The sequence below is a fragment of the Perissodus microlepis genome, chromosome 8 (assembly GCF_051167445.1).
Source record: "Perissodus microlepis isolate ML-2025 ecotype Zambia chromosome 8, ASM5116744v1, whole genome shotgun sequence".
Taxonomy (NCBI): Eukaryota; Metazoa; Chordata; class Actinopteri; order Cichliformes; family Cichlidae; genus Perissodus; species Perissodus microlepis.
The window spans coordinates 3,991,064-4,018,897 of NC_140468.1; the positions used below are offsets into that span (position 1 = coordinate 3,991,064).

The following is a 27,834-nucleotide window of genomic DNA, read 5'->3' on the forward strand; positions in this document are numbered from 1 at the left end:
CAAATATTATTCGCACCTATGGCCAAATTAGAATGCCAATTAACCAAACGATAAGTCTTTAAATCCTCAGACTGTGGAATTAAGCTGGAGCGTACAAAGAGAGCTGAAGGGGCTGAAAGACAAAAAAAAGCCTCAAATAAAAAGAGAAATCCAGACATTCATCAACAGCTGTCTCAGAAGGATTCTCCACATGTGGCCAGACACAACCAGTAACATCAAACTATGGGAAAGAACCTGTCAAAACCCAGTAGAGGAAGAAATCAGGAAGAATAGATGGTGCTGGGTAGGGCACGCTTTATGCAAACCACCAACCAACATCACCAGGCAGGCTCTCAGGTGGAACCCCCAAGGCAAGCAAAAGAGAGGCCCCCCAAGAAACACCTGGTGACGAGACCTCGAGACAGAAGCAAAAAAGATGGGCAACACCTGGACTCTAGAAAGAATGGCCCAGGACACAAATCTCTGGAGATCAACCTTTGGCGGTCTATAACCTGGGAGGGGTCGGGTAGTAGTACAAGTAGTACAAAGAGAACCAAGGCAGACAGAAGAAGAATAAGGAAAGTCCATGCAGAAAGGCCCCGATCAGCCAGTGGATCTCTGCTATGATTGGCTGTCTTTTTCCTAGAGGTGCTAGAACATCCTTGGATTTTGTGGCAATCGTTTAAAGAATATTGAGGACTTTAGGGGTACTGCACAGTACATGACGAGCAACTGTATGACCCATCATTGCTGGAGTTAATACCAAACTTTCTTTCTAAATTCATAAAATGAGCCTTTGATGGGTTGAAATTGAGTGAACACATCAAAGCCAGTGCTAACGGTGATTTGGGACTCATTTACAACCATTTTCGCACATTTTTGTGACTCCTGGAAATACTTTTAGCAGAGTGATATGCTTGGGTAGAGCGTACACGAGGACACACGATACCCACTTGTTTGTCATAAATTCTGTGGATAATGACTTGTTCTATTCATACAGGTGCTCATTCAAACACCACACAGTACTCCAACCAGCTCAAACTCTGGTTGGATCAGACATTAAACACCGTTTAATGTTTGATCCAACTGAGTCTGACACTTCTATTCTCACATTCAGCTCCCCTGGGTAATATTTACGAAGCTTCAGGGGTGCAGTGCGTGTCTGAAGGCTCGGGTTATCACTCTCTAATGAGAGGTGGGCAGCCAAACATCCCTCCAGTCCCAGCCCTTCTGTGCGAGTCTGTGAAACCACACTATTTTTTTAAAGATTGAGCTACAGACACTGCTGAATTTTGGCACAGTGGTTCTGACTTGTGCCTTTGAGCGCACCACCAAATGTGACTTAACCTTCAGACCCTCATATAGTTCAATAAAGATAGCAGGACAGTCCCTTGACTCCATTGGTCCTGCTTTACACTTGCTGGGCTGGAGCCAATGACTCGGAAACAAGGTCAATCATCACATCACACCTGCGTCAGGGTTTCTGGGCGGTGGAAAAAAAACATCTTGGGGGAGCATTGATATTGATAAATGTCTTGTGAGTCTGTTGCTCTACATTTTTCTCTGGTTTGAGGATTTCACTGAGCAAATAGGTGCAGCAGTGGGCAAATTTAGGCCAAGAGCTGGTGGCAAAGCTCCCCTTTAATCAAAGGAGTCTCGGTAATGGCCACCAGCAGAGATGTCAGCACAAATAAAGGTTTTTAATCTCAAAAGTTAGTCTAGAAGTAAAAAAATAAGCCTCAAATAAAATGAGCTAACATTAAAAAAAAATCAGTACTTGTAACAATCTTTTTCTCTCAAGCATCACTTCTTTGTAATCATCAGTCTGCAGTCAGCAATTTAACTCAGAGTTTGGAGAAGCAGTGGGAACCATCCTTGGAGTAACAAGCTTGTTATCTCTGACCAATCAGCCAAAAAAGTCTGAAAATGTTATTACTGGGAGATGAATCCTGTCCCGACTTCTCATTTGTGGTTCAAAGAAATGAGAAACAGATTTCACTCGCACAGAGTTTAAAATGACAACTGAGGTGTTTTTTTTCCCACTGAAATAACTTACTATCAAAACAACATTACAGAGACTTTATGAATGAACAGGAAAAAAGGACAACCACACCCTGAAATGTCAAGATTTTAAACTTTAGTCTGAATAAAAATTTTGCTGAATGAAACTAAAAGCTGTCTGCATAATTGAAGGCTCCAATCTCCTGAAACATCTTTGGATTTTATTGTAGAAAGTTTGTAGTCATCATCCCCGTGAGCAGATTGTACGTGCACATGTCTAACCCCTACATGATCTCATTTATTGCACAGAATCGGAAAGGTTCAAGTCGTTTTCGTCATTGCTGCTGAGTGGATATCACAGATGGGCCTCGACATAATCTAAATATGAGAGATATGAAATTTTTCAATTTTACTCAAAGACAGTGGACTGACCTGGCGCCCGCAGCTTGGCCTGGCTGGACGAGCGGGCCAGCGGCAGGCTCTGGCGGAGCCGGTTCATCCTGTTGAAGCCGATGGGAATATCAGGGTCTGACATGCTCTCCAGATTTTCGGCTGACGCGAAGGACACCCTGCTGGCCTGGTCGGCGAGAGCTGGCTGTGTCGGGCTGAGTCGTGTCACACGTGGCGTGCGAGTCTGCGAGACAGAAGTCGAGAAGTCAGGAGAGAAAAATAAAAGCACGGATGATGCAGAGCGATCAATGAGCTGACACCGGAAACACATGCAGAACAGAAAGCAAACAAAATTGGCCTCGGGAAATCAATGCAAAGAAACAAAAGAGACTGTAAAAACCTGCTTTTAGCACAAATACACACATTTAACCTCAGACAAAGAAGCTTTACGTCTTCATCTACGCACAGAGACTCAAAACAAAGTGAGCCGAAGCCTAAAATTAGAGCAGCTCAGACAGCCAGGTTAAACAAACCCACGAGTCAAACTCAGGGCCACCTGCGTTAATGGGACACAAAAAACTATTCAAACAATGTTTCAATTAAATGTTCTGATATGTAGGAGGCAGCAGCTGGTGCTGACAAATCTTTCTGAAGATGAAATAAATGGATGATATTCTGCTGGTGGCTCAGAGCACGTGACCGAGAGCCTGGTGGTTTCAAATGCTCCTAAAAAAAACTGAGCCAACTGGGGCATTGTGATGCTAATGACCCCAGCAAATCCAAACTCTGGCCTGGACAGCCCCTCTATCTGTAATGCAGATTGCTGCTAATATTTCACCTGTCCAATCTGAAACCACTGGGAAGCCCAAATTGAGAAGGACCTCTCATTACAGCCCTACCAGGAGCTCCTGCAGCAGGTTGGCTTTTAATGAATCCTTACTGACAGACATTTTCCAGCCCAAAGACTACAGTAATGAGCTCCCACAGTGCCACGTGAAGCCAGCCCCAATTGTCTTATGCATCCGTGCTCTTTGCTTAGTCCTCACTAACACTCTATGGGTGCTGTTTGATTTCTGGAGGCTACAGCGGGCCACGCATGTGTGCGCAAACATGTAGGAAACGCCAACAATCACGTCAAAAGACATCAAATCTGGGGATAAAATGCACACTTACAGTCTGCTCCACTAAATTATCTCTTGGGGTTTGCTCTTTCTTCATTAATATAATTTCAAGAGTCCTTTAAATAAAAAAAAATGGCGAAACACATGCACCCACATGTCTCTTAACACCGAGAACAGGCTGACAGACTATGTGTGCCTCCTCTCATATGTTTGGAGATTTATGGTCTCGGAGTGCGATCGACAGCCAGACACTGCACACCTTCTGCCTTCCAGCGCACAAGAATCAAGCTGGCGGGGAGAAAAGAGCCGGGAATTATAAAGTTTGTGTTCAGCGAATTGTGAAGGGAAGAAGGGAAAAGGAGCAGATAAGGGTTAGAAACAGAGCGTATATTCACCAGAGAAAGGGGAGGGTAAACAGAGAAAAAAAGATTTTCTCTTTTAATTTCGGTTAACAGACAGACGTGAAGCTTGGCTGTATGTTTAACTCCGCCGTTTTATTTTCCACAGTAACAGTCAATAAAGCTTCCCACAGGATCTCTCCCAGAGGACCTCCTCCCTCACACTCCCCTCACAAGACTCATTAAAATGACTTTGGCTGCAGTGATAAGCTGGGCAAAGAAACACATGCACAGTGATATATTTTTCAAATCTCATGGAAAGCGTGATCAATTTTCACATCTGAAGTGTACATAAAATTGATTTGTGTAATGCTAAGGCCTCGAGAGAGCCAGAGAACCTCTGAAAGGTCGGATAACGCTAAATCAGATATATAAATTAAAAAAAAAATCAGATGTTTCAAAGAAAAGTGCTCTTAGCAATTCTGAAATTATGACAAGTGCTCTTTTTATTGCCTGTTCTTCCAAGTGATTCGTTTTTACACTGAAGTGATTAAAAGCAACTCTTTTCATCTCGTGCTTTACTGAAATCATTTCTGATGTCGAGGCGTAGCATCAAAGGCTAAATGATGTGTGGGTTCTGAAGGAGAAAGGTTCAGCCCGCATACTGGCAAACACTTTAGAGGCAGAAACACCATCTCCGTTCCAATAACGCCACCCATAATCCAGGGAGACGTTCAGGATGGACGCTTGTGTCTGTGATCTCTTTCTTTCAGTCACTAGCGAGAACTCATAACCATAACTGAGAGTGAGGAACAAAAATCGACAGCTTCACCTCCACACTCAGCCCGCTCTTCACCACAGCAGACCAGTGTAGCATCAGCACATCAGTGCAGATGCCGAACCAACACATCTGTTAGTCTCTCATTCCTTCTTTCCCCAATTCATGAACAAGGCCCCGTGATACTCGGGGTACCAACTTATCCCCAACAGAATAATAAAACGCAATAATTCGACTCACTAAATCTGACTCACAAACCTCTTGGATGGTCTGTTTCACACAGCAGCCCACAGGAATGGTGAAATAATTTCATTAAAATGCTCCAGAAAGCACCATCAGTGCAAACACAGTAGAGTGTTTCAGTTCAGTGACTTGATCTTATACCCAAACCACATAACCTTTAGTTCTTCTTCTGCCTGACTCAGTGACAAGCTGCTGCTATACTCTATTACTCCGACAGAGATTTTTTTTTTTTGCCATCACTACTTACATTGTTTTTGCATTAACTAAGAGACCAGTTTATGAATCCTCCCTGCTGAGGTGCAGGACACACCAAATAAACTGTGAATGATTATTATTACACACATTAGGAACGGTGGCAGCAGCGGGGGCTCCAGCAGGGGTGGAAGAGCGTTGCTCCTCCTGGCCAGACGGTGAGCACACTGAACCCAAAGTTGTTGCTCTGTGAATGAATTATTAAGTGATGTGTTTATAAAGTGATGTGTTTCAGGCATGTCCAGCTTGGAGGAGACCTCAGGGCATGCTGGAGAAATTACAGCAGAAGTCCTGGAAGGATGGATGGATGGTTTACAACTCGGCGCTAATTAGCAGGCGTTCGTGGCTTGCTCCTATACAATTCATGAATACATCTTGCTAATCAAGCTTGTTAGCATTAGCTCTTCAAAATAAGGATAAGCTATTTTTTTTACATAAAAAATGATTCCTAATATGAATAAAATGGGTTACACCGGCCACTCGCTCAGTGACACCCGGGACAGGCTCCAGCCTGAGACACTGGACTGACTGATTGCAGTCAATAAATTTTGTCCTTATCTCTGTTTAGCTTCAATATATTCAGGCTCCTTGTTTAAGGAGGCATTCTCAGAGTCTTATTACTCTGCAATGGACACAAAGGTCTGTGAAGTCGATCCAGCTACACAGAGTGCTTTAAACATCAGTCTTCCCTGAAAGCTGAAGCATCCAGTGCATACGTTTTCTTGCATGAGAGATTCAATGAATTTCATGAGAGCAGAAGGGCGGTGCACATAATCACATGGCTTTCTCTTTCAAATTGAACTGTAATCACTGAAGGAAGACAACGTGGATAATTTCACTTGTTCCACCTTTGTCAGACTATATGAGCCGTTACAGAATAAAACTGTCAACTTTCCATTAATACATTTTTTATGTAGAAAATGCTCCTCAGTGTTGTACTGCATAGGACAGCCTGGTTTATTCCAGGCACCTGCAGTTTGAGCTCATGTCTTTTTAAATGTACTCGTGTAAACCCGGCTTTCAAATGCACCAAACCAACAATTTGATACCAGCACAGATGGAAATGTGTGGGCTTTATCACTATTTAATGACTAAAGAAAAAAACACCAGATTCAGACCATGATGCATTACCTGCGCAGGACTCTACGGTCCTGTGTGAAACACAGTCTGTGGTTCAACAGCTTGTAACACGAGGCAGTAACTTAAAAAACCTGCTTTCTCCCTGACTTTATCAGTAACGAGCCACTTCTTATCTGTCACATGAAATATGATATATTAATTTAAGTGGAAATCAATTTAATATCTTGAAACATTAGTCATCTGCTGTGTCTTTTTTTCCATGACAATAAACAAGCAGCTGGCTCACCAGGTCGGTTCCTACTGCCAACACGGGGAGAGGTGAACTCTGTGTAATCTTGGAGCGATGTTATGATCACGGCAACAATACTGAGCCAACAAAATCACCCTGATTATTTAAAATGGAAAAATGATGTGGGAAAAATGGTGACTTGGTTGGCTTGTTGGATATCAATTTTGGCTCAACCTATTTCTGTGTCAAGGCCCCTCAGACCTCTGACCTTTTATCCCCACCAGAGCACCATATTTAATCATTCCTGTGCTGTTTTACTGTTTTAAAACTCCCCCAGTGATCCTCCAGAGACCAGCAGGCATCTCTGCAGGGATCTGGGCGAATGTGGTGGGAATGCAGACAGTTCACAGGAAAGTGTCAAGGTGCCCCTCAAGCTCTGTCACATGACTGGCAGGACTCCAGGATTCCTTAAAACTAACATTTTCTCACTAATTCTCTCATTTAGGCATATAGAAGTGGTCAAGAGGACCTGCTAAGTAGAAGGAAATAGAGAGGAAAAGTGATTTTTAGTGACTTTGAAGGGGGGCGTGGTTGTTGGTGCCAGACTGGCTGCTCAGAAACTGCAGATCTACTGGGATTTTCCCACACAACCATCTCTTGGTACAGAGAACAGTTTGAAAAAGAGAAAATATCAAGTGAGGAGCAGAGTGTGAATACTTTGATTTTTAATCTTTTTTAACAGCCTTTATGGTGTCATGGTGGCAAGTGTGCATTTGACGTTTTTGTAAGTGTTATAGAAAACAACATTTATTCTTTGCAGGAAAGAAAATGACAGATTGAGATTTTTACCTCAGTGCGAGCTGAAACACGACTCTCAGTTCAGCTAATGTTAAACAATTTCAGTTAATACCAGGCAGAAAAAACATGTGGTGTTATTAAGAGTATGAATCAAGTTAAACACAATATCGTGCTACTTATAACTTAAAAACCTCTCACTGAGTTTTTGAAAAGAAGCCGCAGATTTACACTAAATATCATGTTCCATTCAGCACAGTTGACCCTTACCTCTACTTCCAGATTCTTGTTTAAAAGCATGAAAAGAGCTTCAGCTTCATTAGCTCCTCACCTTGATCTCTTTAGAGGCTTCTGTAAAAATATTCACAGCTCTTTCTGATGCTTTCCAAACCTCAGTGTGGCAACTCTGAATGGTTACTACCAGCTAACACACAAGATACTGACTTAAGATGCAGCTGTGCACAGCTGTACAGAGCCCCCACCCCTGACACAGCTGCCACACCCCTGGACCCAGCAATTTCATGGACATTACCTCTACATGCCGTGGCATTCCTTTCCAGTGAGACTCACAAATGAGAGCATCCCAATCCCTACCCGCCTAACGGCATGTTTGGGTGCCACATTATATGAGGACTTTTTACAAAGCAGCCTCGGCTGGAAGATGCAAGTCGGCAGGCCGCACATCTTTGCAACAACAGCCCGAGGGGGGAGAGGCAGGTGAAGGAGGAGCACGCGTGATGTGTTCAGTGGTGCGCTGCCCGATATAGCCGCAGTCTTCTGTTATTTCCCACAGAGCAGCTTCGCAGGAGCAGCTGGGGGTTAATTGCCTTGCTCAAGGGCACTTGTTTTCGAGTTAGAGGCAAAACCTCCATGAGAGCAGGGAGCCTTTTGCTCATTTCCCTGCTCGGATTTTCCCTATTGACAATTTTGAAGTATTTTGATCTGAGCTTTTATACTTTAGCATCACCACGTTGAAAGTGTATGTGACCTGATTTTTAGTTTATTTACAAAATAAATAATAAAAAAAAACCTTGTGAACCCTACAGCCGGCCAAGTCTGGGGTGTAAATACAGCCTTTCATCGCTACATTACTTCAGTTATATAGCCTAAAGTGAAGGATCATTTTCTTTCACATAAAATCTAGAGGGAAGTTCTCATCCAGTTATTGCTTTCCACAGAGTTCAGCCTGCTAAACAAACCTTGCAGTCTTGGCAGATGGCAGTGAAGTGTCAATAAGTGATTCTGGCCACGTGCCTCAGCGCAGTGCCAGTCGGGGAGCGCTGCAGCAGTTGGCCTCCTAAGCCTTTTAGCGGCGGAAAACGCTACGGCTATTCTTCGAGTCAGATTGGGGAATAGCGATTTTCCACCGAGCATCATATCAACAGCCAAACAGCACGAGGGCCACAGAAGCAGTTGTCTGAATGCGTTAGAGATGAGCTAGCTCACTGGGACAAATATGGCACGGGTAGTCTGGGGATGTCTCTGTATGGAAACTGCTCTGTCTGCCATATTCTCTGTGTAAGACTCATGAAAGACGAACAAGTGTCTTGCAATGCTTCTGGGCTCCCAAAAGAGACGAATCCTTTAAAAAATGTCCTTTGAATGAAAATAAAAGTTTTAGTGGATGATTCTCTTCATTACTGAAACATTTACGAGACTGCTGAGAAGAGAAAAAGACTCCACTAAATTCAAAGAATCCTTTGCATCAATGTTGCAAAGCCATGACGGAAACAAATACCAGCGTTCAACCACATAGACTCCTTAATGAGCTAATATCGTAAGATGTTCAATTTTACTGGATTCATGTAAATGTCACTTTGTAACGAGCACCTGAGATCTAAAACAGACTGCATCACATAACAATCCATATTAATTATCAGATAATTCTATAAAATGTTCTTAAAGGCAATAACACATTGAAAAAGTCCAGTTCAGTGATTCCACTTAGCTTCCTAGCAGACACTAAGCTAACAGGGATGCTCCCGGTGAAAAGAAATGAAACAACTAGTGTAAAACTAAGAAACACTCAGATATCAAAATAAATTTTGATTACTTTTTAATGGACAATATCAAAAACTGTCTTTAAAACTGTCTTTAATCTTTAATCATCTTTAATAATCCTTTAAGTGCTGCTTATGAACACGTTAACTCTAAAATGATAACGAAGAAGAAAAACGCTTGAAATAAGCTGTTAAATACAAAGACACATTATTAAATTATCACAAGTTATCATGCAAAAAACTAATACTTTGCCATTGAAATGTGTGGTGCATTGTGCATATAATTTTTCTATAATATATGACAACCATCCCAATAAAAGAAAAAAAACCAAAAATATAAACAAACAAATCATCCATCCATTTTTTTCCACCTATCCCGAGACAACTCACAGGTCAGCCTAAGCAGAGAGGTCCAAACCTCCCTCTCATCAACCACCTCCTCCAGCTTATCCTGGGGAACACCGAGGCATTCCCAGGTCAGATGAGAGATATAATTTCTCCAGCAGGTCTCCTCCTGAGGACATGCCTGGAACACCTGACCCAGGAGGGGACCATCTCAACTAGCTCTTTTTAAGGAGGAGAAGCGCCTCTACTCTGGACCCCTGCTGAATGAATGAACTTCTCTCCCTACGACTGCATCCTGTCCGCAGCTCGGACACCAGCATCTCACTGCATGTTCACTATATGTTGTACTGTTTATGTGACAAATAAAATATGTATTTAAGACCAACCATGCCCACGACAACTGAAGGAACTGCCGTTTTTGCCACTTCAGCCTTGAGCTACGTTCACATGTACACGTTATATTTTTAAAACGGATCCACAGAAAAATATTTCTGTTCACATGAAACATGCAAATTTTTGATCCTTGCAAAGAAAAGCGTCTGGACTTCTTTAAGTTACTTGAAGACGTTTCACCTCTCATCCGAGAAGCTTCTTCAGTTCTAAGGTCAAATGGTGGAGAGTCCCAGATATAAACCTAGTGGGAGTATCCCCCCACAGAGGGACAAAAGGACCCCCTGATGATCCTCTAATCGCCTGAGCCAAGGTGTGAAACTGGGTGTGGGTCCCAATCAGCCAGAGTTTCGGGTGTGTTCATTGTGAAACCTGGCCCCACCTTATCATGCGAATTCCTGAGGTCAGATGGCCCAGGATGTGAGTGGGCGTTAAGGCGTCTGGGGAGGGATCTCAAAACTGGATTATAGATGGCAGAGAGTTGGTGTCGTAAACCCCCGCCTCTGTTCAAAGATGGTCGCTCACAGTGGACATAGATGGCTTCTTTCACTCCTCTTTCAAACCATCTGTCCTCTCTGTCCAAAATGTGAACATTGGCATCCTCGAAAGAGTGTCCTTTATCCTTAAGATGCAGATGGACTGCTGAGTCTTGTCCTGTGGAGGTGGCTCTTCTGTGTTGTGCCATGCGCTTGTGAAGTGGCTGTTTGGTCTCTCCAATGTAGAGGTCTGGGCATTTCTCGCTGCACTGTACAGCATACACCACATTGTTAAGTCTGTGTTTTGGCGTTTTGTCTTTCGGGTGAACCAGTTTTTGTCTGAGCGTGTTGCTGGGTCTGAAATGCACCGGGATGTCATGCTTGGAGAAAACTCTCCTAAGTTTTTCTGATACACCGGCTACATAGGGGATGACAATGTTGTTGCGTCTGTCCTTCTTATCCTCCCTCGTTGGTGTCTGGTCTTCTTTTCTGTGCCTCTTTGCTGACTTTAAGAACGCCCATTTAGGATAGCCGCACGTTTTGAGTGCTTCCTTTACATGTGTGTGTTCCTTCTTTTTTCCTTCAGGCTTAGAGGGAACATGTTCTGCCCGGTGGTGTAGGGTCCTAATTACTCCAAGTTTGTGTTCCAAAGGGTGATGGGAGTCAAAGAGGAGGTACTGGTCCGTGTGTGTGGGCTTCCGGTAAACTTCGATGTTGAGTTTGCCGTTCTCTTCAATGTGCACAGCGCAGTCCAGGAAAGGCAAACAGTTGTCCTTTGTGTCTTCCCTGGTGAACTTGATGTTTTTATCCACAGCGTTAATGTGCGCAGTGAAGGATTCCACTTCTTGTGTCTTGATTTTGACCCAGGTGTCGTCCACATATCTGTACCAGTGGCTGGGTACTCTTCCTTTGAAAGAGCCAAGAGCCTTCCTTTCCACTTCCTCCATGTAAAGGTTTTGAGATCCCTTCCCAGACGCCTTAACGCCCACTCACATCCTGGGCCATCTGACCTCAGGAATTCGCATGATAAGGTGGGGCCAGGTTTCACAATGAACACACCCGAAACTCTGGCTGATTGGGACCCACACCCAGTTTCACACCTTGGCTCAGGCGATTAGAGGATCATCAGGGGGTCCTTTTGTCCCTCTGTGGGGGGATACTCCCACTAGGTTTATATCTGGGACTCTCCACCATTTGACCTTAGAACTGAAGAAGCTTCTCGGATGAGAGGTGAAACGTCTTCAAGTAACTTAAAGAAGTCCAGACGCTTTTCTTTGCAAGCTCCTTTGACTACGATGACCTGGATGACTGAGAACCTTCACAGACAAATTTTTGATCCGTTTTATAAAAATGACAAAATCTAGTAGCTGCACAGACATAACCTGATAAACATCGGTGAGGTTCGAGGAACACAAGATGTAATAAAGCCAGGTATGCATATTTAAACATTTCCTCTGCTTCGTTACTATGGTTACAAAATAATCCCAGTAGGCCCCATTATCATTCCCTCAGTAACGAAGAAGGCTGATGAACAAGTGCAATACTGGATGCAGCTTCAATAGGATCCCCACTCCCTATCTAAGCCCCACAGTATGGTCCACCCCCCCACCCCCGCCCCAAATTAAACACCAAGGCAAAGAAAAAGCGACAATAGGCGGTGATTACTCTGGCCACTCTCGACAGAAAGACAAGCGGACAAGAGATGTAAAATGCAGCATTAATATTTGTATAAGTGAGGCTGCGAGTGATGAAAAGAGGAGAATTATGCAGCACTCTGCTCCATTGTGTCTTTGACACTGTCAGCAGCAATTGCTGCCTGGTGTTTGAATCCATGTTCAGCCCCGCTGACGAGCTGAAAATCCTCATGCAAGGGGAGCGTGTGAGAGGAAATGTGTGATATAATATAAGAATCTATATTCCCATTTTCTTGCGTCCAATCAGTACGAGCGCCACCAATGTTTGTGTGCATTTAGCAAGCTGGAGACATCAAAGGGGGAATAGCAGGGGACTATTAAACACATACACAGCCTCACACACATGAGCACAGCGGTGCACTGCTGCAGGGGTTTCCATTGCATCAGAAGAGGAGGCGAGACTCCCCGTCTCCCTGAGAGGAAGAGGAGCGATAACCAATCCTGTATGGGCAGCAGACCAGCAACAAATAGGGGGAGAATGGGAAAAAAGCCAGCATGTGTGTTTGTCACCAGCTAAACAGACGAGGCAGCGAGAGAGCTACTGTGAACGTACATGACGAAAGGAGCACGAGATGCAAACTGTAACACGAGAGATTAGCCATATATTAAAATAAAAGAGGCTATTTTTGCAAAGTACATATGCTGGATGTATATGTAATTAAGCACCGATATTCAAGCACTTTCAGCACAGCCGAGCATTTGTTATTGTCTGTCTGTGTTAAAGGATAAAGCCGTCACTCTAATTTCTCATTGTCGACGATCCTCTGAAAAAACCCAAACCGACAATGTGCCCATCTGTCCCTACCCTGTCTCTGATGCTCAGCTCTCAAGCTCAGTGATTTCTGGAAGTCTTTAAGAAATACTCCTAAATATACACTTTCATTTTATGAAAACAGGCACAGTCGTTTTACAAACAGATGGGCACTTTTAGCACAAAGGAGGAAATACTCGATTTGCTAAGGACTATTTTCAGCCGTGGATTAATCGACAATTTTTGTGTGCTACTTCTGCAAATGACTCAACTTGGATGTTTTTTTTAATCAAACCGTAAGCCCTCCCACATCGTCTGAAACTAATAATAGTTTGTTTTGTGTATTTATGTATAGTCAAGGATAATTCCAGTGCCTTTCAATTTGATGCTTTTGCCTCATTTGACTTAACTGAGCGCCTGTTACAAAATAATTGTATTTATTCTAAGATTATTGCTCTCTTAAAAAGCACAACAGTGAATTTAGCTGTTGAACAGTGGTTCTCGCAGGGTGCAGGGTGGAAATATTTGACCACTGAACATTCTGCAATGAAAAACTGCACAAAAGTTATGAATGAATTAATTTGCTGCTTCAGTATCCATTTCCTGTTAAATATCCTTAAAGAAAATTCTGTCAAAGAGGGTTTAGGTAACGGCGTGCAGCGCCCATAGGTGGGAATTATGCGACCAAAAGAACTCCCAACATTCAGGACACCATATCATGAAAGCTAAATGTCTTAGGGCTTCAGGCGGCCCAGAGACAGAGCACATCACCTGTTAGCAGAAGTTGATGAATTCAATTCAATTCAGTTTTATTTACACAGCGCTGAATCACAACAACAGTCGCCTCAAGGCGCTTTATATTGTAAGGTAGACCCTACAATTATGCATACAGGGAAAAACCCAACAATCAGATGACCCACTATGAGCAAGCCCTTTGGTGACAGTAAGAAGGAAAAACTCCCTTTTAACAGGAAGAAACCTCCAGCAGAACCACGCTCAGGGAGGGGCGGGGCCATCTGCTGCGACCGGAAGGAAGACAGGATAAAGACATGCTGTGAATGCTAACATAGCGCCAGGTAAGCTAAAGAGCATTAGTTCTTAGAGAAGTTTGACCTCCTTTGAAAGAGTCCTCACTGAACCAAAAGCAACAATATGTTTGGTAGGCTATGTTAAATCGTCTGACAAGGTCCAGGCAAGATGTATGCTAACTGAGTGGTGAGTACAAATGGGACGAGAAGGATGCCTTTGTCTGACAATAAAATCAAAAGGAAAACTGGCAAAGTGTCAGATGATATACAGGCTGATGGCTTGAAATTTCTGCTTGTACTTTGATGTGCAAACAGCTGTCTTAGAGAACATTATGGTCATAGAGAAAGGCAACCTCAGGCAGGCAAGCGGACAGGCATGCAGGCATGGCCCTTAATGTAGTTAGCAAAATAGCTATTTAAGGTGGCTAATTCCAAGAAAGCTTGGAAAAAAGGTGAACCTTCCCAGGAGTGGCCGGTCTACCAAAATTACTCCAAGACCACATGAACGCATCACCCAGGAGGTCACAGAAGAACCCAGAATAAGAACTGCAGTTCTCACTTGCCTCAGTTAAGGTCAGAGTTCATGATCCAACCATAAGAAAGAGACTGATGAAAAACAACAACAGCTCAACTTTTGCCAAAGAAAAAAAAATTGGGGGGAAAAATATTCTGTGGACTGAAGAGACAAATCTTCTAAAAGGTTCAACTTTTGAGTCCCATCTGGACTAAAACTAACAACATTTAATAAAAAAAACATCACCGTCACAATTAAACATGATGTTGGGGATGCTGTCCTACAGTCAGGACCTGCACGACTTACTGTAACTGATGGAACCATGAATGCTCCTCTCTACCACAAAGTAGAGTTGTAGTTATACGGCGTTTTTTGGTAATTGTAAAAGTAGGGACTTCAGAAAAAAAAAAGTCAAGATATTTTCTGGACAAAGACTCATTATACAGCCTGGAAGTGTGAGGTCTTGCAGTCCTGCTGCAGGCACACCTCTCTACGTGTCATCTTTGTTCAGTGAATGCAAAGAGAAGCAGTGAAGTAACTGTTTGCACTTGCACAGTGTTTTTCTTGGGGGTTATTTATGGGTTAGGTGCTTTGCTGGACAGAGCAAAGATAGTTTATCAGCTCCATCCTGCAGGGTCTCTGAGTCCTGGTCCTACAGGCAGGAATCTTAGCACAGCTTCTCAGATCTCCCTCTCCCCAGCCACTGCCTCCAGCTCTTCCAGGGAATGCTGAGGTTTTCCAAAGCCACCTTAGAGATAACCTCGCAAGTCCACTCTGGGTCTGCCCTGCAGTCACACCTACATTTTGTGGCCATAGGGGAGGGTTTGAACATATTAGCCGTCGTGGTTAGCTCTGTCATGTTGCAAACTGCTACCTGGTGTGAATGAGATGGACTTACTAGCAGCACAACCTTTAACTTCTCTACAAATGAAGGTATAAAATTTCACTGACCTTGATTTTTGTTTTTAAGGTCGCTCCAGGGCCAGAAACTTTAATTCAGAGCATCCTTACTGCTGTATTGACTAACAATATTTGTGTAATGTTGTGTAGGTGCTATATATAAACTACAGTTTGCTGTGTTCATGGTAAAGAGGAACACGTCAGCCTGTGTTTAAATACATGTGTTTTGGACAGCGGTGGAGCTCCACTGCAGAGAGGAACGAGACACACTGGGTTTTTATACACACACACACACACATACAGACACACAAGTTCATTGTTAGTTTTGGTTTTATCCCCTCAACCTCATCCTTTGACATTTCACATCCCATTTAATTCAAAAAGCAGCAGCGTTCTCATTGTTACATTGCAGAAAATCCTTGAGCAGAGTTCAGATTTGCTGCATCAGCAGTAGGTATGCAAGGATGCCTTTCAGATTATCAAGTAATTTTATGGTTAAGATGATGTAAGCTGCAGTAAGTGCTTAGGTTAGCACATGCACAACACAAGCTCAATGAAAGTAAGGGTCACATGGGTCCGTTCAATATGCATAATTTATTCAAGCCTGATGTGGAACTAATAATGCATTTTAGTCTCACGTTGATCCTTACATGGCCGAGATGTAAAGAAATTTGATTCTTCTTCCACAAAACAACTTAAACTGTTTCCTTTGAGCATTTTTCTATTTTCTAACTGCCAAGTCTGAAAAAACTGCTTTGTTTTCTCATCTACTTTCAGTTTATCTAGTCATTAATAGTGTTGATATGATTATGTGAGCTGAAGAACTTGAATCCACATCTATATACTAAAGGTTAAAATGGTTTGTTGTGGGGCCAAAAGCACTCTTTCTTTTCATAAACAGCATCCCAATTCCAATCTAATTTCTTTGTTTGCTATTAAAGTTTAATATCTCAGAAGAACTGAGGCACATAAATCCTCAGCGGGATCTATTTATCGCTATTCATTTTCTTATTTATTAAACCTTTATGACTCTCGAGATTAAAAATCTCTTTTGCAAGAGTGTCCTGGCCAGCACACGCAGACGTGCAACTGGTGGCTGCACAGACTAGTAACACACAGAAACACACACAGCAAAATGCACAAAATGGGTACAGAAATGTGCATGAGGTGAAGAATGAAACATAAAAATACCCAAAATTATAAATTCAAAGCTAAAGGAAACTTCAAACATCAGAGTAAGTTATTGTCTGGGGCCAGAAACAGGAGCAGGAGTGTTCACACAGAACATCTGCCGCCTGTAGCAGCTGCCTCCAGCTCAATTTAAATCACCTGAAATTCATTTAGTAAGATCAGCTCATTAATTATTGTGACTTTTGTTTTAATTATTGATCCTCTGGACATAATTACAGGAAATCTGATACTTATTATATCCAGTCATCAACCTCCAGGGCTAAAAAATAAAAACCAACGTGGACCTGCAGTTCTTCTAACGGCCACATGAGGTTGACTCCAAAACCAAGTCCGTCCAAATACTTCACATGTTAAAATGTCCAACTTTACAGCAGAAATAAATATGTTTACAGCCTGGGACCAAAAGCAGCTTTAGCCTCTATGGATAGTTTTACATATAAACATCTGTATGGTGTTTGAGGATTTTTATAATGAACCCATTTTTATATTTTAAAAGTTAAAGATTTGCCTCATCTGCACTAATTCGAGACACAGAACTAGATCTCCCAACAGCTTTTTGTGCTGCTGGTGCCATTTGGAACATTTTATTGGGATTGTGTGACAAATAATACGGCTTCCTGTGTGGTAAAGACTGTCCAATCAGTCTGCATTTAGCAATAATTAGATACCTGTGCTCTACAGCTATGCACCTTGCTAACCAAGCTCAGCTAATAACTTGTATATGGTTGCTACTAGCTCTAAAACAACAACATAGCAGGAGCCAAAATGGTAACGCCGAGGCTTCAGAACCAATGGGTGATGTCACAGTGGCAACAATCTATGATTAGACCGCACACAACAACAGACGCACAACAAACCTGGAGTCTGCCCACACTCCAGCTCGCCCTGAATGATCCGCTTTCTTATTATTTAGCTGACACTTGAACTTAAGTGACATTCTTCAAACGTGCCTGTGCTAACACAGCTAAAGGCACAAACGCTGTCTGCAGATGCTGGATGTAAACTCGCTCTGTCACTTTATATAATTTTTCACAGAGTGGGAGCAAGTTCCTCGGTCTGAAACCAGCTGGTAGCTCCACAGCCGCTGAAGCTGGCAGTGAGTGATGACCACTAATGGGCCTGTTTTCAAATTAATCCTTTCATGTCATGCTATTTGCATTGCAGCCTCGCCAGCACTTGGTGAAATTTCCGACTCCAGCCGGAAACAAGGTTTAAGTCCGATGGCTGGATTCAATAAGGGCGCACTCAGGGGTCTCTGAGTGTTTTCAAAATCTTGGAAAGCAGACCGCATGTTTGTGATAGCGTGGGTTTAAATTTGGCTCTGGATTTTTGCTACATGTCAACTAATCCTATCTCTAATATTTTCTGTCACTAAGTGTGTAACTGAGTCCAGATTGCATTCAATAAAACCACAAAGAATAAGAGGGCATGATTAATGACTTCACGGCTTCCATTTAGCTAATCTTTTTTATTCTTTTTTTGATTTTATTTATCTTATTTTATTTACTTCAGTTGCCGGATGTTAAATAAAATATTGTATGCTACTTTAAACTAGAATTTTTCTATTGTTTTACATTTATTCTTCATGGGAATCTATCTTAAAGCACCTTGAACTGAACTGAACCTGATTAAAAATGTCTTATAAATACGTTTAAGGGAGTGGATGCCTGATAATGACACCTAAAGGTTTACTAAGGTTTACTAACTACACTTATATACGGTTCCTGAATTGTGTATAAACTGTATTTAAAAGATGAATGCAGTCATCAATCTATATTTTAAACTGCTTAATCAGTTCAAGGTCCTGGGAGGGCTGGAGCCTATCCCAGCTGTTACTGGGTAAAAGGCAGGGTAGCCCATCACAGGGAAACACGACCATGGGCTCTGAAGCCCTTAACTGTTTCCCCCATAAAGACGACATCTGATGACCTCGTCTGTACCCGTAGTTTTCTTACCTTTTAAAATGGTAAATGGCCTGTATTTGTATAGCGCTTTACTGGTCCCTAAGGACCCCAAAGCGCTTTTAATTGGTTAATAGGTTAGAATAGTTTCCATTGTATTTCCAAGGGTAACTGCACAGCTGGAGACCACCCTCACTACCTTCTGATTTCATTTTTTCTAACGGCCACCAGAGGGCGACCCTGTGAGTGTAAAGACTTCTACGAGAAAATGATTCTGCTGCTCACTTGCGGTCCGAATCACTCTTTTGAATCCATCCATCCATGCATGAGAAGGTAATATGCTCCAGCTTTAGGTCACATTCATCCCTTTCTCGCTGCTACAGAGAACGCCAAATGTAAAGTTCACACTTCCAAGAGGTAGTCCGATATCCTTCACAGCCTATGCCTGCACAGAAAGTACACATAGCCTTTAAAGGCACCAAACTCTGCTGAAAGTTGATAAAAAGGGAAATGAAAACGTGCTGGAAATTTAAAGACAATCTGTGCGCTAGATGTTAAGAAATTAGACTCAAAATGTTAAATTGGCCTCTTGGTTGTATTAAAGGAAACGTAAGAGGATTAATGGTGTATTTGTGGTGACAGGACTGATGGATGGAATGCACCATTTTTCTTTGTATGTAATTTGAATACATGAACTGTTGAAGCAAATATGGTAGCCAAAGTCTGCATCTTTTTACAGTATATTTCAAAACACTCTACGTTTATGCACTTCTTTGCTGGACCAGAAACAATGACCAAACAGAGAAATTAAAACATAGATGCATGGTTTCCAGATCAGAGGGTTCTCTACTGATGGAGGATACTGCGCCTTTCAGACTGCTTAAGCCTAAAATGCAAATTTTTCAGGGCTTCTGGGATAGCCCGCAGGTATCAAGGTTGTTATGGAATTTACAATGAGTCCAGGATTAACCTCGTGCAGAAATAATTGTTGAGGAGATGCAGATGAATTGAAGCAAACATTATTGTGGGAACTGTCTCGATATCAAGGAGAATGGGAGAGACATTTTGCAGCAGCTGTGATCATGCAGTTTCATGACCCTGTTCCAACTGTCCAGATAAGGAAAGACATTATGTCTCTGCAGTATCTACAAGCAGCTGGCCCACAGTACAACCAAAACACTATCAGTACACAGACATCACTGTAGTCATAAAAGCTTCAATGAGACTATTTTTCAAATAAAGGAGTTTAACTACAAATTAAAAAGAGCAAAAAATTTACATGGGCCAAAACCTCCCACTCCAACCACCGGGCATCATTTATGAATGCAGATCAATTTTAAGATTGCTGGTTAATCTTTGAGGCTGCTCAAACACAAATGGTCAAAAGAAGTCTGACAACAAAGCGGACTGGAAATGAAAACCAGAAAGCTTCTGGTGCTAAAAACCTTGTGCCCTGCCTACAGGTACACGTGCATCTGTGCAAATATCATCAGAGTCGTTAAGATTCAGAGTCTGAATCCAGGAATTTTGTGTCTGTCAACAACCTGTCAGGCTTAGGCTGAAAATCGGACCGATCTGACACTTCATTTAAATGGCCTGTATTTGTATAGCGCTTTACTAGTCCCTAAGGACCCCAAAGCGCTTTACACATCCACTCACCCACCCATTCACACACTGGTGATGGCAAGCTACATTGCAGCCACAGCCACCCTGGGGCGCACTGACACCGACCACTGGCGCCAACGGGCCCTCTGACCACCACCAGTAGGCAACGGGTGAAGTGTCTTGCCCAAGGACACAACGATCGAGACTGTCAGAGCCGTCTTTCACAAGACAATAAAACTTGATAGAGCAACGGCTAATTATGTTGCTCAAATATTGATTGTCACAAAGTGCGTGGTACTTACATTACCTGCACAGAAGAAACTCGGAGAGGTAATATATCTAAAGACTGCTGATAAAAACCCTGTGCACAGCAAAACTAGCCCCATACATCAAATCTCAATCTGTGGGAATCTTAACTTTAGTTATGATGGAAGTAACAAATATTTATCACAGCAATCAAACAGGTGAATAATTCATCTGCACAACCTGCAGAACAGAATCAATCTGATCCATATTTCTGTCACTAATGACAATCCCACTGCACATCCTGCCTGCTAAACTCTCATTGATTTAGTTTTACCATCGGAGACCAACACCAGGCCTAATTTGAATTACAGACAACATGGGAGTTGTAGGCAGGGATCTGCAGCTCTGGAGACAGCCAATAACAAGCTTGGTACAGTGCCTTTTTATAGGGAAATTTTAGCGAGCAGCAGCAGTAAGTTAAGCTCCAGCCAGCAGCTCTCAGGCTGAACTGGACCTTTTCTTGCCTCGTATTTGATGAAATATGTGTTCAATAACTGCTTATCAGAAATCTTACTTGCATAGTTTAAAGTGAACCAAAGCACTTATTTGATTCATGCAGGGATTTTTTCTTTCTTATGTGAACACTGAGGGAGAAATGTCGCAGCATGCAGCACAAGAGTGTTAAAAGAGTTCAATGCAGAAGTGTGTGCCAACGTGTGACCAGCGCTAATGCAGTGGAGAAGCAGGCATGCAAAGACACAATGGAGTTATCCCATTAAGAGACGAATCCACACAGAGGCACAGATTTACGCTGAAACACAAACACAATATTGGCACTGACCTTGAAGCTCCAGTAGTTTGGTTGTTGCTAGAGGGGGAGGAAAGAAAAACAAAGAGTAAAGGAGACAGAAGAGGGGCAGGGAGGGTGAAAGAGGGAGAAAAAGAACGATTGAGTTTTTTCTGCAAAATGCCACACTAGAAATGCTCAAAGCACAAAACCAACTGGTTAGAACCAGAACAGAGAGAGAAAATGCTTTGTCACTCAGTCGCCATGCGAAGATTTGCAAGTGATACCGCAAAGTGTGCCTAATGAAGTTTGAGAGGTTTAATGGTACGTCGTTTTTACACAGCGAGAACGATATGCCCCAAAACACAAAGGCCGCTTTGCTTAAAATGACCACACATTGTAGCAAAGCTTAAGCAAGAAAACCAAAAATTGCCCTTTTTATTTATTATTTTCTGTACATTAGGCCTGCTGAGGAAATGATGAGCTAATTATCGTGATGATAGCCAGATTAACTTGCGTTGTCCTTCACTGCCATCATAATAGGACTTTAATTGCTTGTAATTGCTTCTCAGCAATTAATCAAATGTTTACAGTGACTTCACACATACTAATGATGAAGGGCCAGGCAGCTCCTAAAACCAGCCCCACAGGCTCACTTGCAGAGTTTGCTGGCGTGTACCCAGGACCGGGATTAAAGCAATGCACAGACACTGGATTAACAAACTGCCATTTTTACTTGATCTGGAAGGAAGCCAGTGCTCAGGTCAGCATTACTCTGATTCCTGAAGATGCAGACACTGAGAGCGTTTATGCACTGATCCGTCACCTTCAGTCAGAGCCCATGAATTGATACGTTCCATAGTCCGACCCCGTGTGACCCTTCAAAAGTATTTGAATGACCCAGTCAGGGCAAATTTCTGCCACCTTTCTGCACTGATGTTTGATCTTATTTGGCATTGCTAATAATCTCTATGAAAAAGACAAAACCAACAAGGTGGTAAAGCATAAAGACACCGAACTGGAAAATTAAAATGAAATACGAAAATGTGAAGAGTCAAAAATGAAGTCCAAAAGCAAGTCAATACTCATAAACTCCCAAGTAAACATGCTTACAGACTTAAAGAAGTTAACTTAAAGAAGTCCAGACGCTTTTCTTTGCAAGCTCCTTTGACATGCTTACAGAGTGTTCCAGAAATCTGTTGGCCAAGATAATGTCCATTTTGGACAACACCTCTCACGCCCTGCAGGAGACTGTTAAGGCAACCGTGCAGGATGGAGCATTCAATCTGTACAATATACAGATAGGTTAAATACCTGCTGAAAAATACACGTGTGCATGTTATTGATTATTTGTTTATCTGAAAAAAACTTTGTTAACAAATGTTCAAATGTTTACATTTCCTTTATGTTAGTTAGAAAATACTGAAGTTTAACCAACTATGCTTTCTCTTAAATATATGTATTTTTCCTTGGTTTTTCAGTACATGGGGGATGTAAGTTGCTCCTACAGCTAGAAGGTGGCAGTAATGGAAGAAGAACTCATTATTAACAACCAGGCATCAGATCAGTAAACCTCATCTGTCTTTGAGATGACACGTTCCTCCAAAAAATGGAAAAATGTGCAAATCAAAAGATGACAGCTGTCAAAAAGTTCAAAAGAAAAACGAAAATTAGATCCACTGGAGACAGACGTGCTGGACATTTGAGGATAGTTTAAGTACAGTCTAATACTTCCCAGTGAATATTCAATAGTATTGTTGCTTAAAACAGCCATCAAAGAATAGACTGTCCAAGAAATGTGTGCTCCAGTTGATTATTTAGCACTAATTAGCAGGTATCTGCATCTCTGCATTCCTCTCATTCAACTTTATGAATGCAGCCCAAACAAGCTAGGATTAGCGGATAACTTAGCGTTACTGACAATAGCTTGCAAAGCAAAGGAATTCTTATGTTAAAGCATTGTCTCCAATATTATTAGATGTGCAATAAATTTAATCTGCCTAGATTAACGTGTGTGTAGTTTAGCAGTTTTCAGAGACACTGGGTTATCTCGTCCAAATGAATGGGTTAGTCTATGAAAGACGTCTGTGCTATGACACCATAATTTAATACTGTTTTAGCCATTTAGCAGACATCCATCTCTCTGGTCACTAATTACAGCCGGCTAAATCACTCATTACTGTATGTGAATAACGCTCTCCGACAGTCTACCTTCTTTTTTATCCAAACTGGAAGTGAGAAATAAACTTCTCAGAGTGCTTTTCCATCTCTCAGCAGCAGCTGTATTGTTGTTATGTTTGAGAAGCACAGTGCGCATTATAAAAGGGTGAATTGCTCCACCTTAAGAAGTCCATGGTGGTAACTGTTTGGGTTATTAGTGATCTTACAGGCAGGCTGTCCAATCCCTTACAACCAATCCTATTTTTGATGTTTAGAGGGAACCCTTCAGTAGCATCATCAATCTCCTCATTTCCTTAATGATTTCAGCAAACTAGCAATTGTTAGTTCATCTGGAAGAACTGAACATGATTTATTGAGACAGAGAAATCAATGAATGTATTTGACAATTAGACTCCAATGATCCATTGTGGCAAAATGGAATCCCAGTGGTGACAGGATTTAGGGCTGGGCACCTGCAGTATAGGGTCTAGGTCTCTAGCTTTGGAGCTACCCTTGGAAACTATTTTAATAGTCCTCAAACCAGGTCCTTATTTATGTATACTGAAGTTTCAAAACTCGTCCTTAAGGGTACCATGGACGTCGCCAGGCCTCGTCTTTACGAGGGAAAGAATAAAGGATACAAACTGGAGGCTGACTGGCTAAAAGAAGGCAGGAAAGAAAACGACTGGATTAATGAAATGATGACAGCTTTGAGTTTGACATTGTGGGAAAGTGGTAGTGATGTAAAGAACAGACTGGCAGCTGAACACCCGAGCAAACAGGAAGATGAGGGATCCAGATCTTCCTTATTGAACTGACGCATGAGCTAATTTATGAAGTCTTACTTTTTAAAACAATTTAAAACAGTTTCAACTATTGCGATCAAACACTTTTGTGCACAAAACCAGCTGCGCACAAAATGTTCTCACTTTGATGTGGAAGAACTTATACTCCAGGTCCCATTAAAAACCTGCGGATGAACTCGAACACTGACTGAAGACCTCATCATCTGCTCTTGTAGCCGAAGGGGAAATTCAAATCCCTGCAGCAGGTTCAACATCTGCTAGAAAGGGTAAAACCACTCAAGTAAAGCCCACGGCTTTTACACCTTTGCCTGAATACATGTTATGCTCGATGATGACTGATATCAGAGCCAGTCTTTCCTGAACGAAGAGAGAAATCACCGGCCACTATTTTCCTCAACTTTCACTTATATGTAGATGCTGGCTGAATGAGTGAACTAAAGTCGGACATGTTCATACAAATCTTTATGATAGTGAGAAAGAAAATACACATAAAGGATGCTGGTACTCTGAAGACCCCTTTGCAGTGTATGAAAAGTCTGTTATTCGACACGTAGCTTCTTTTTCTATTTCAAGGAACCTTTTATTTCAATTGTTTTAATATTTGGCAGGAAAAAAAACAGACAACAGTTAAGTCGTCACTGCACGGACTACTGAACTTGTGGGTAGATGAAAAATAACCCAATAAAAATGTCTACCAGCATGTCACTGTGTGTGTATTTGATGCTGATTCTCCACAGGCTGTTTTTGCCTTCAGCAGCAAAATATGTGCTGCTGTTGTCAACTTGTCAGCTACTAACCAGCATGTGTTTGGTATCACGAAATGTTCTGTCTGTAACCAAATCACAGTCTCTTCCATATCTGAGACATTTTGGTGCCTAAGCTTAACCAAACATGCGAGCAGCAATGACTCAGCAGTCCCCCGTGCATCGTGCACTCAGCTCTCCTGGTTAAAAGTCATCTGTCTTTGTGTTTTAATGAGCAGTTTGGTGATATTTTAAAATAGAAACACTCTCGTATGTGGTTAATATGGAGTATCCCTACAAAGAGAAACTTTTGTTGTGTGTGTCGTCGTAGTTTTGTCGTTTTCATTGGTTTTGAATGTTCATTTCGAGTTTATTTTTGTTTGTTTGTACTTCAAATACTTAAAATGTTTAAAAATGTTAACATTTAAGACATTTTTAATGGCAGTATGTTAAACAATATGAACAAAGCATATTACATTACATTAAAGTTATTTCAGTTTTCTCCAGTTATTTATTTTTTTATTCCAATTCATGTTTTTTTCCACCTGAATTTTCCTTTTTTTTTTGTTTAATTTTCAAACTAAAACTGTAGAAATTATTCTAACCAATGCTGTTAATCAGGACTTCATTCACTTACAGAGACATTTGTTTATCTAACGGTCAAAAATCACGGTGAAATAGCTTTCTGTCAAATAAAGTAAAATAAAGTCATTCCCATAATTGCATTTGGACCAGAAGCACCAAGCAGATCCCTCATAGATCACTGAAGCAGCAACAACAAACATTTAAGCGGAGGACTTGAAGAATGTTGATATTTTCCAGTATCTAAATAACGAACTGAGAGAATTAAAAAGCGTTGGCAGAGATCTGTGATCAGGATTTATTTCGTTTATTTTCCAAAAAAAAAAAAAAAACAGTTGGGCTTACTCACCGCCAACAACACTATACAGTCTGACCTTACTCCATTGTTATCTACCAAGTGGGATTTAAATTAGCACACTCATCATAGAAGTAAACCTTTAAAATCAACAACACGGAGCTTTCCAAGCCAGATGTCACATGTTTAATAATTTCATTTTATTGCTATTTGACAACACGTCTCAGTAATATCTGATTGATGTCAGAGGCTGTGAGAGGTTGAGTCAACAGTAAATGGTGAATGTCTGACTTATAACCAAGTCAAGTCAATCTTTATCAAGAACAAAGGTTAAAGGGAAAAATATTAAAGCACAGCAAATTTTGGCTATTAGCTGTTTACAAAATAAAGCAGCACTGAGTTGAGAAGCGTAACTCCCTCTCCACAATTACTTTGTGCTGTATGATTACCGTCTACATTACTACAATAAATCATTACTCATGTGGAAGAACACACCTCTCCTAACTGCTCCCAGCTCAATTACCTTTCAGTGCATTCTAATATATCATAGAGCACCGTGTTTGCAAAGCTATCTTCTCACGCTCAGATCTCAGTTTGCACTGTCTTCAATACAGAACTCTAAAAAATCTACAAAAAGCTGTGACAACAAACGATTTGCAACAATTTCAGGAGAAGTGAGTGTGCAGAACTGATCATAGTAATGCAGTTGCCCCAGCACTTTACAACACTGCTGCATGGCATCAAATATCCATGACTACAAAAGGAATCAACAAAGTTAAAGTCCAGAGAAAAAGTCAACACAGTGCAAAACAAATGTGATCCTGGGTTCACTTACTGTAGCTGAATCTACCACAGAGGTGTTTTTGAATGCTTTGCCAGGTCTTTATATGCCTGTCTGCCAGATTATGGACAGATATTATTTTTAAAAAGTCAGGATCACAGAAGAGTCGTGAAACTCTCACATAACTAGAGTATCAAATTCGTTGCACTTGCACCTAATTCAGAAAACATGACAACAACTACATGCTTACTGTAGACAGGTGAATTGTCCTGTGTTTGCCCCGCCTCACAGCCCATGACACCAATGACACCTAGAATTGGCCACACCCCCTTGCTGGACAAGCAGAAAATGGATCTGACAACCTCCCAGATGAAAGAATAAAGCCCAAAAAGTTCCTCTAATGGTCACGTGAGGACGGTTCCAAAAGACTTCCATGTTAAAATGTCCAACATGTTTACAGCATGTTTCAAAAAAATCTCTTTGACTAGGTTTTCCTATTTAAATGGTAAAATCCCGGTTCCTATACAGGACTCTTCTACTATACATAAGTTCTCAAAACACTTTGTACAACACTCCTCATTCACCCAAGCACTTATTTCTACACCTAAGTGCTTTCTATCCAACATTCACATACATGAGTATCTTGGGGTTGAGTATTTTGCCCAAGGACACTTTGGCATGCACACTCAAGCAGCCAAAGATAGAACCACCACCTTTCTAATTCATGGATGACCTGCTCTACCTCCTGAGCTACAGCCACCCCATTTAGTGTGTGAGGAGGGTGTGGGGATTCCAGACGTTATGGCCTAATCTGGCAGGCATATTCACAAGACTACTGATGTGTGAAGTCATTTTGATGACATTAGATAACTGAAGTTATACCATGTAACAAATATTTTCCTAAATGGAATTAAATGGGAAAAAGTGTTTTTTTTCCCCAACAGTTTTCTACAATAAACAGCAGGAGACCAACAGTGATGTGTGAAATGATTTTATCTCATATATAGAATTTTGTTGTACTTTTTCAGTTTTTCTGATGTTGCACTTTGTAGACATTTCAGGACACATCTCTCATTCTGCACACTTTCTCATCAAATTGTCCAGATCAGAGAATTTTGATGAAAAATGTTACAACTACAGCTGGAAAGAGACATTGTTTGTATTTCTACAATATTGAGTTATTGATTCCAGAAGATGAAATCAATAATTATCTTTCCAACTGCACTGAGCTACCCATTGTACAAATCTAGAAAGAAGAAAAATCACACATGTGGCTCGAATTGCCGCTATTTATTCTCACTCTTCACTGCATCTTTGTCATAAGGACACCTGAAATGGTGAAAACAACAGCTCAGAGAGCAACTGCTTCATTCAGCATTTAGCTGGAGTGTCTATGCAGTGATTAGCTTGTGGTTATGAGCTGCCATGTTGCT

The 27,834-nt window shown here is 41.6% G+C and overlaps 1 protein-coding gene across 7 annotated transcripts in view; it reads right to left on the bottom strand.

Annotated features, from left to right (window-relative positions):
* Positions 1–27,834, bottom strand: part of LOC146381146 (SRC kinase signaling inhibitor 1-like) — a 145,370-nt gene that overhangs the window by 49,959 nt on the left and 67,577 nt on the right. For all 7 annotated transcript variants that reach the window (XM_084937077.1, XM_084937080.1, XM_084937081.1 and 4 more), the window contains 2 exons: positions 21,089–21,115; positions 2,413–2,614 (listed from right to left, as the gene is read on the bottom strand). In XM_084937077.1, the coding sequence (XP_084793203.1) occupies positions 2,413–2,614; positions 21,089–21,115 (229 nt within the window). The remainder of the gene's footprint in view (positions 1–2,412; positions 2,615–21,088; positions 21,116–27,834) is intronic.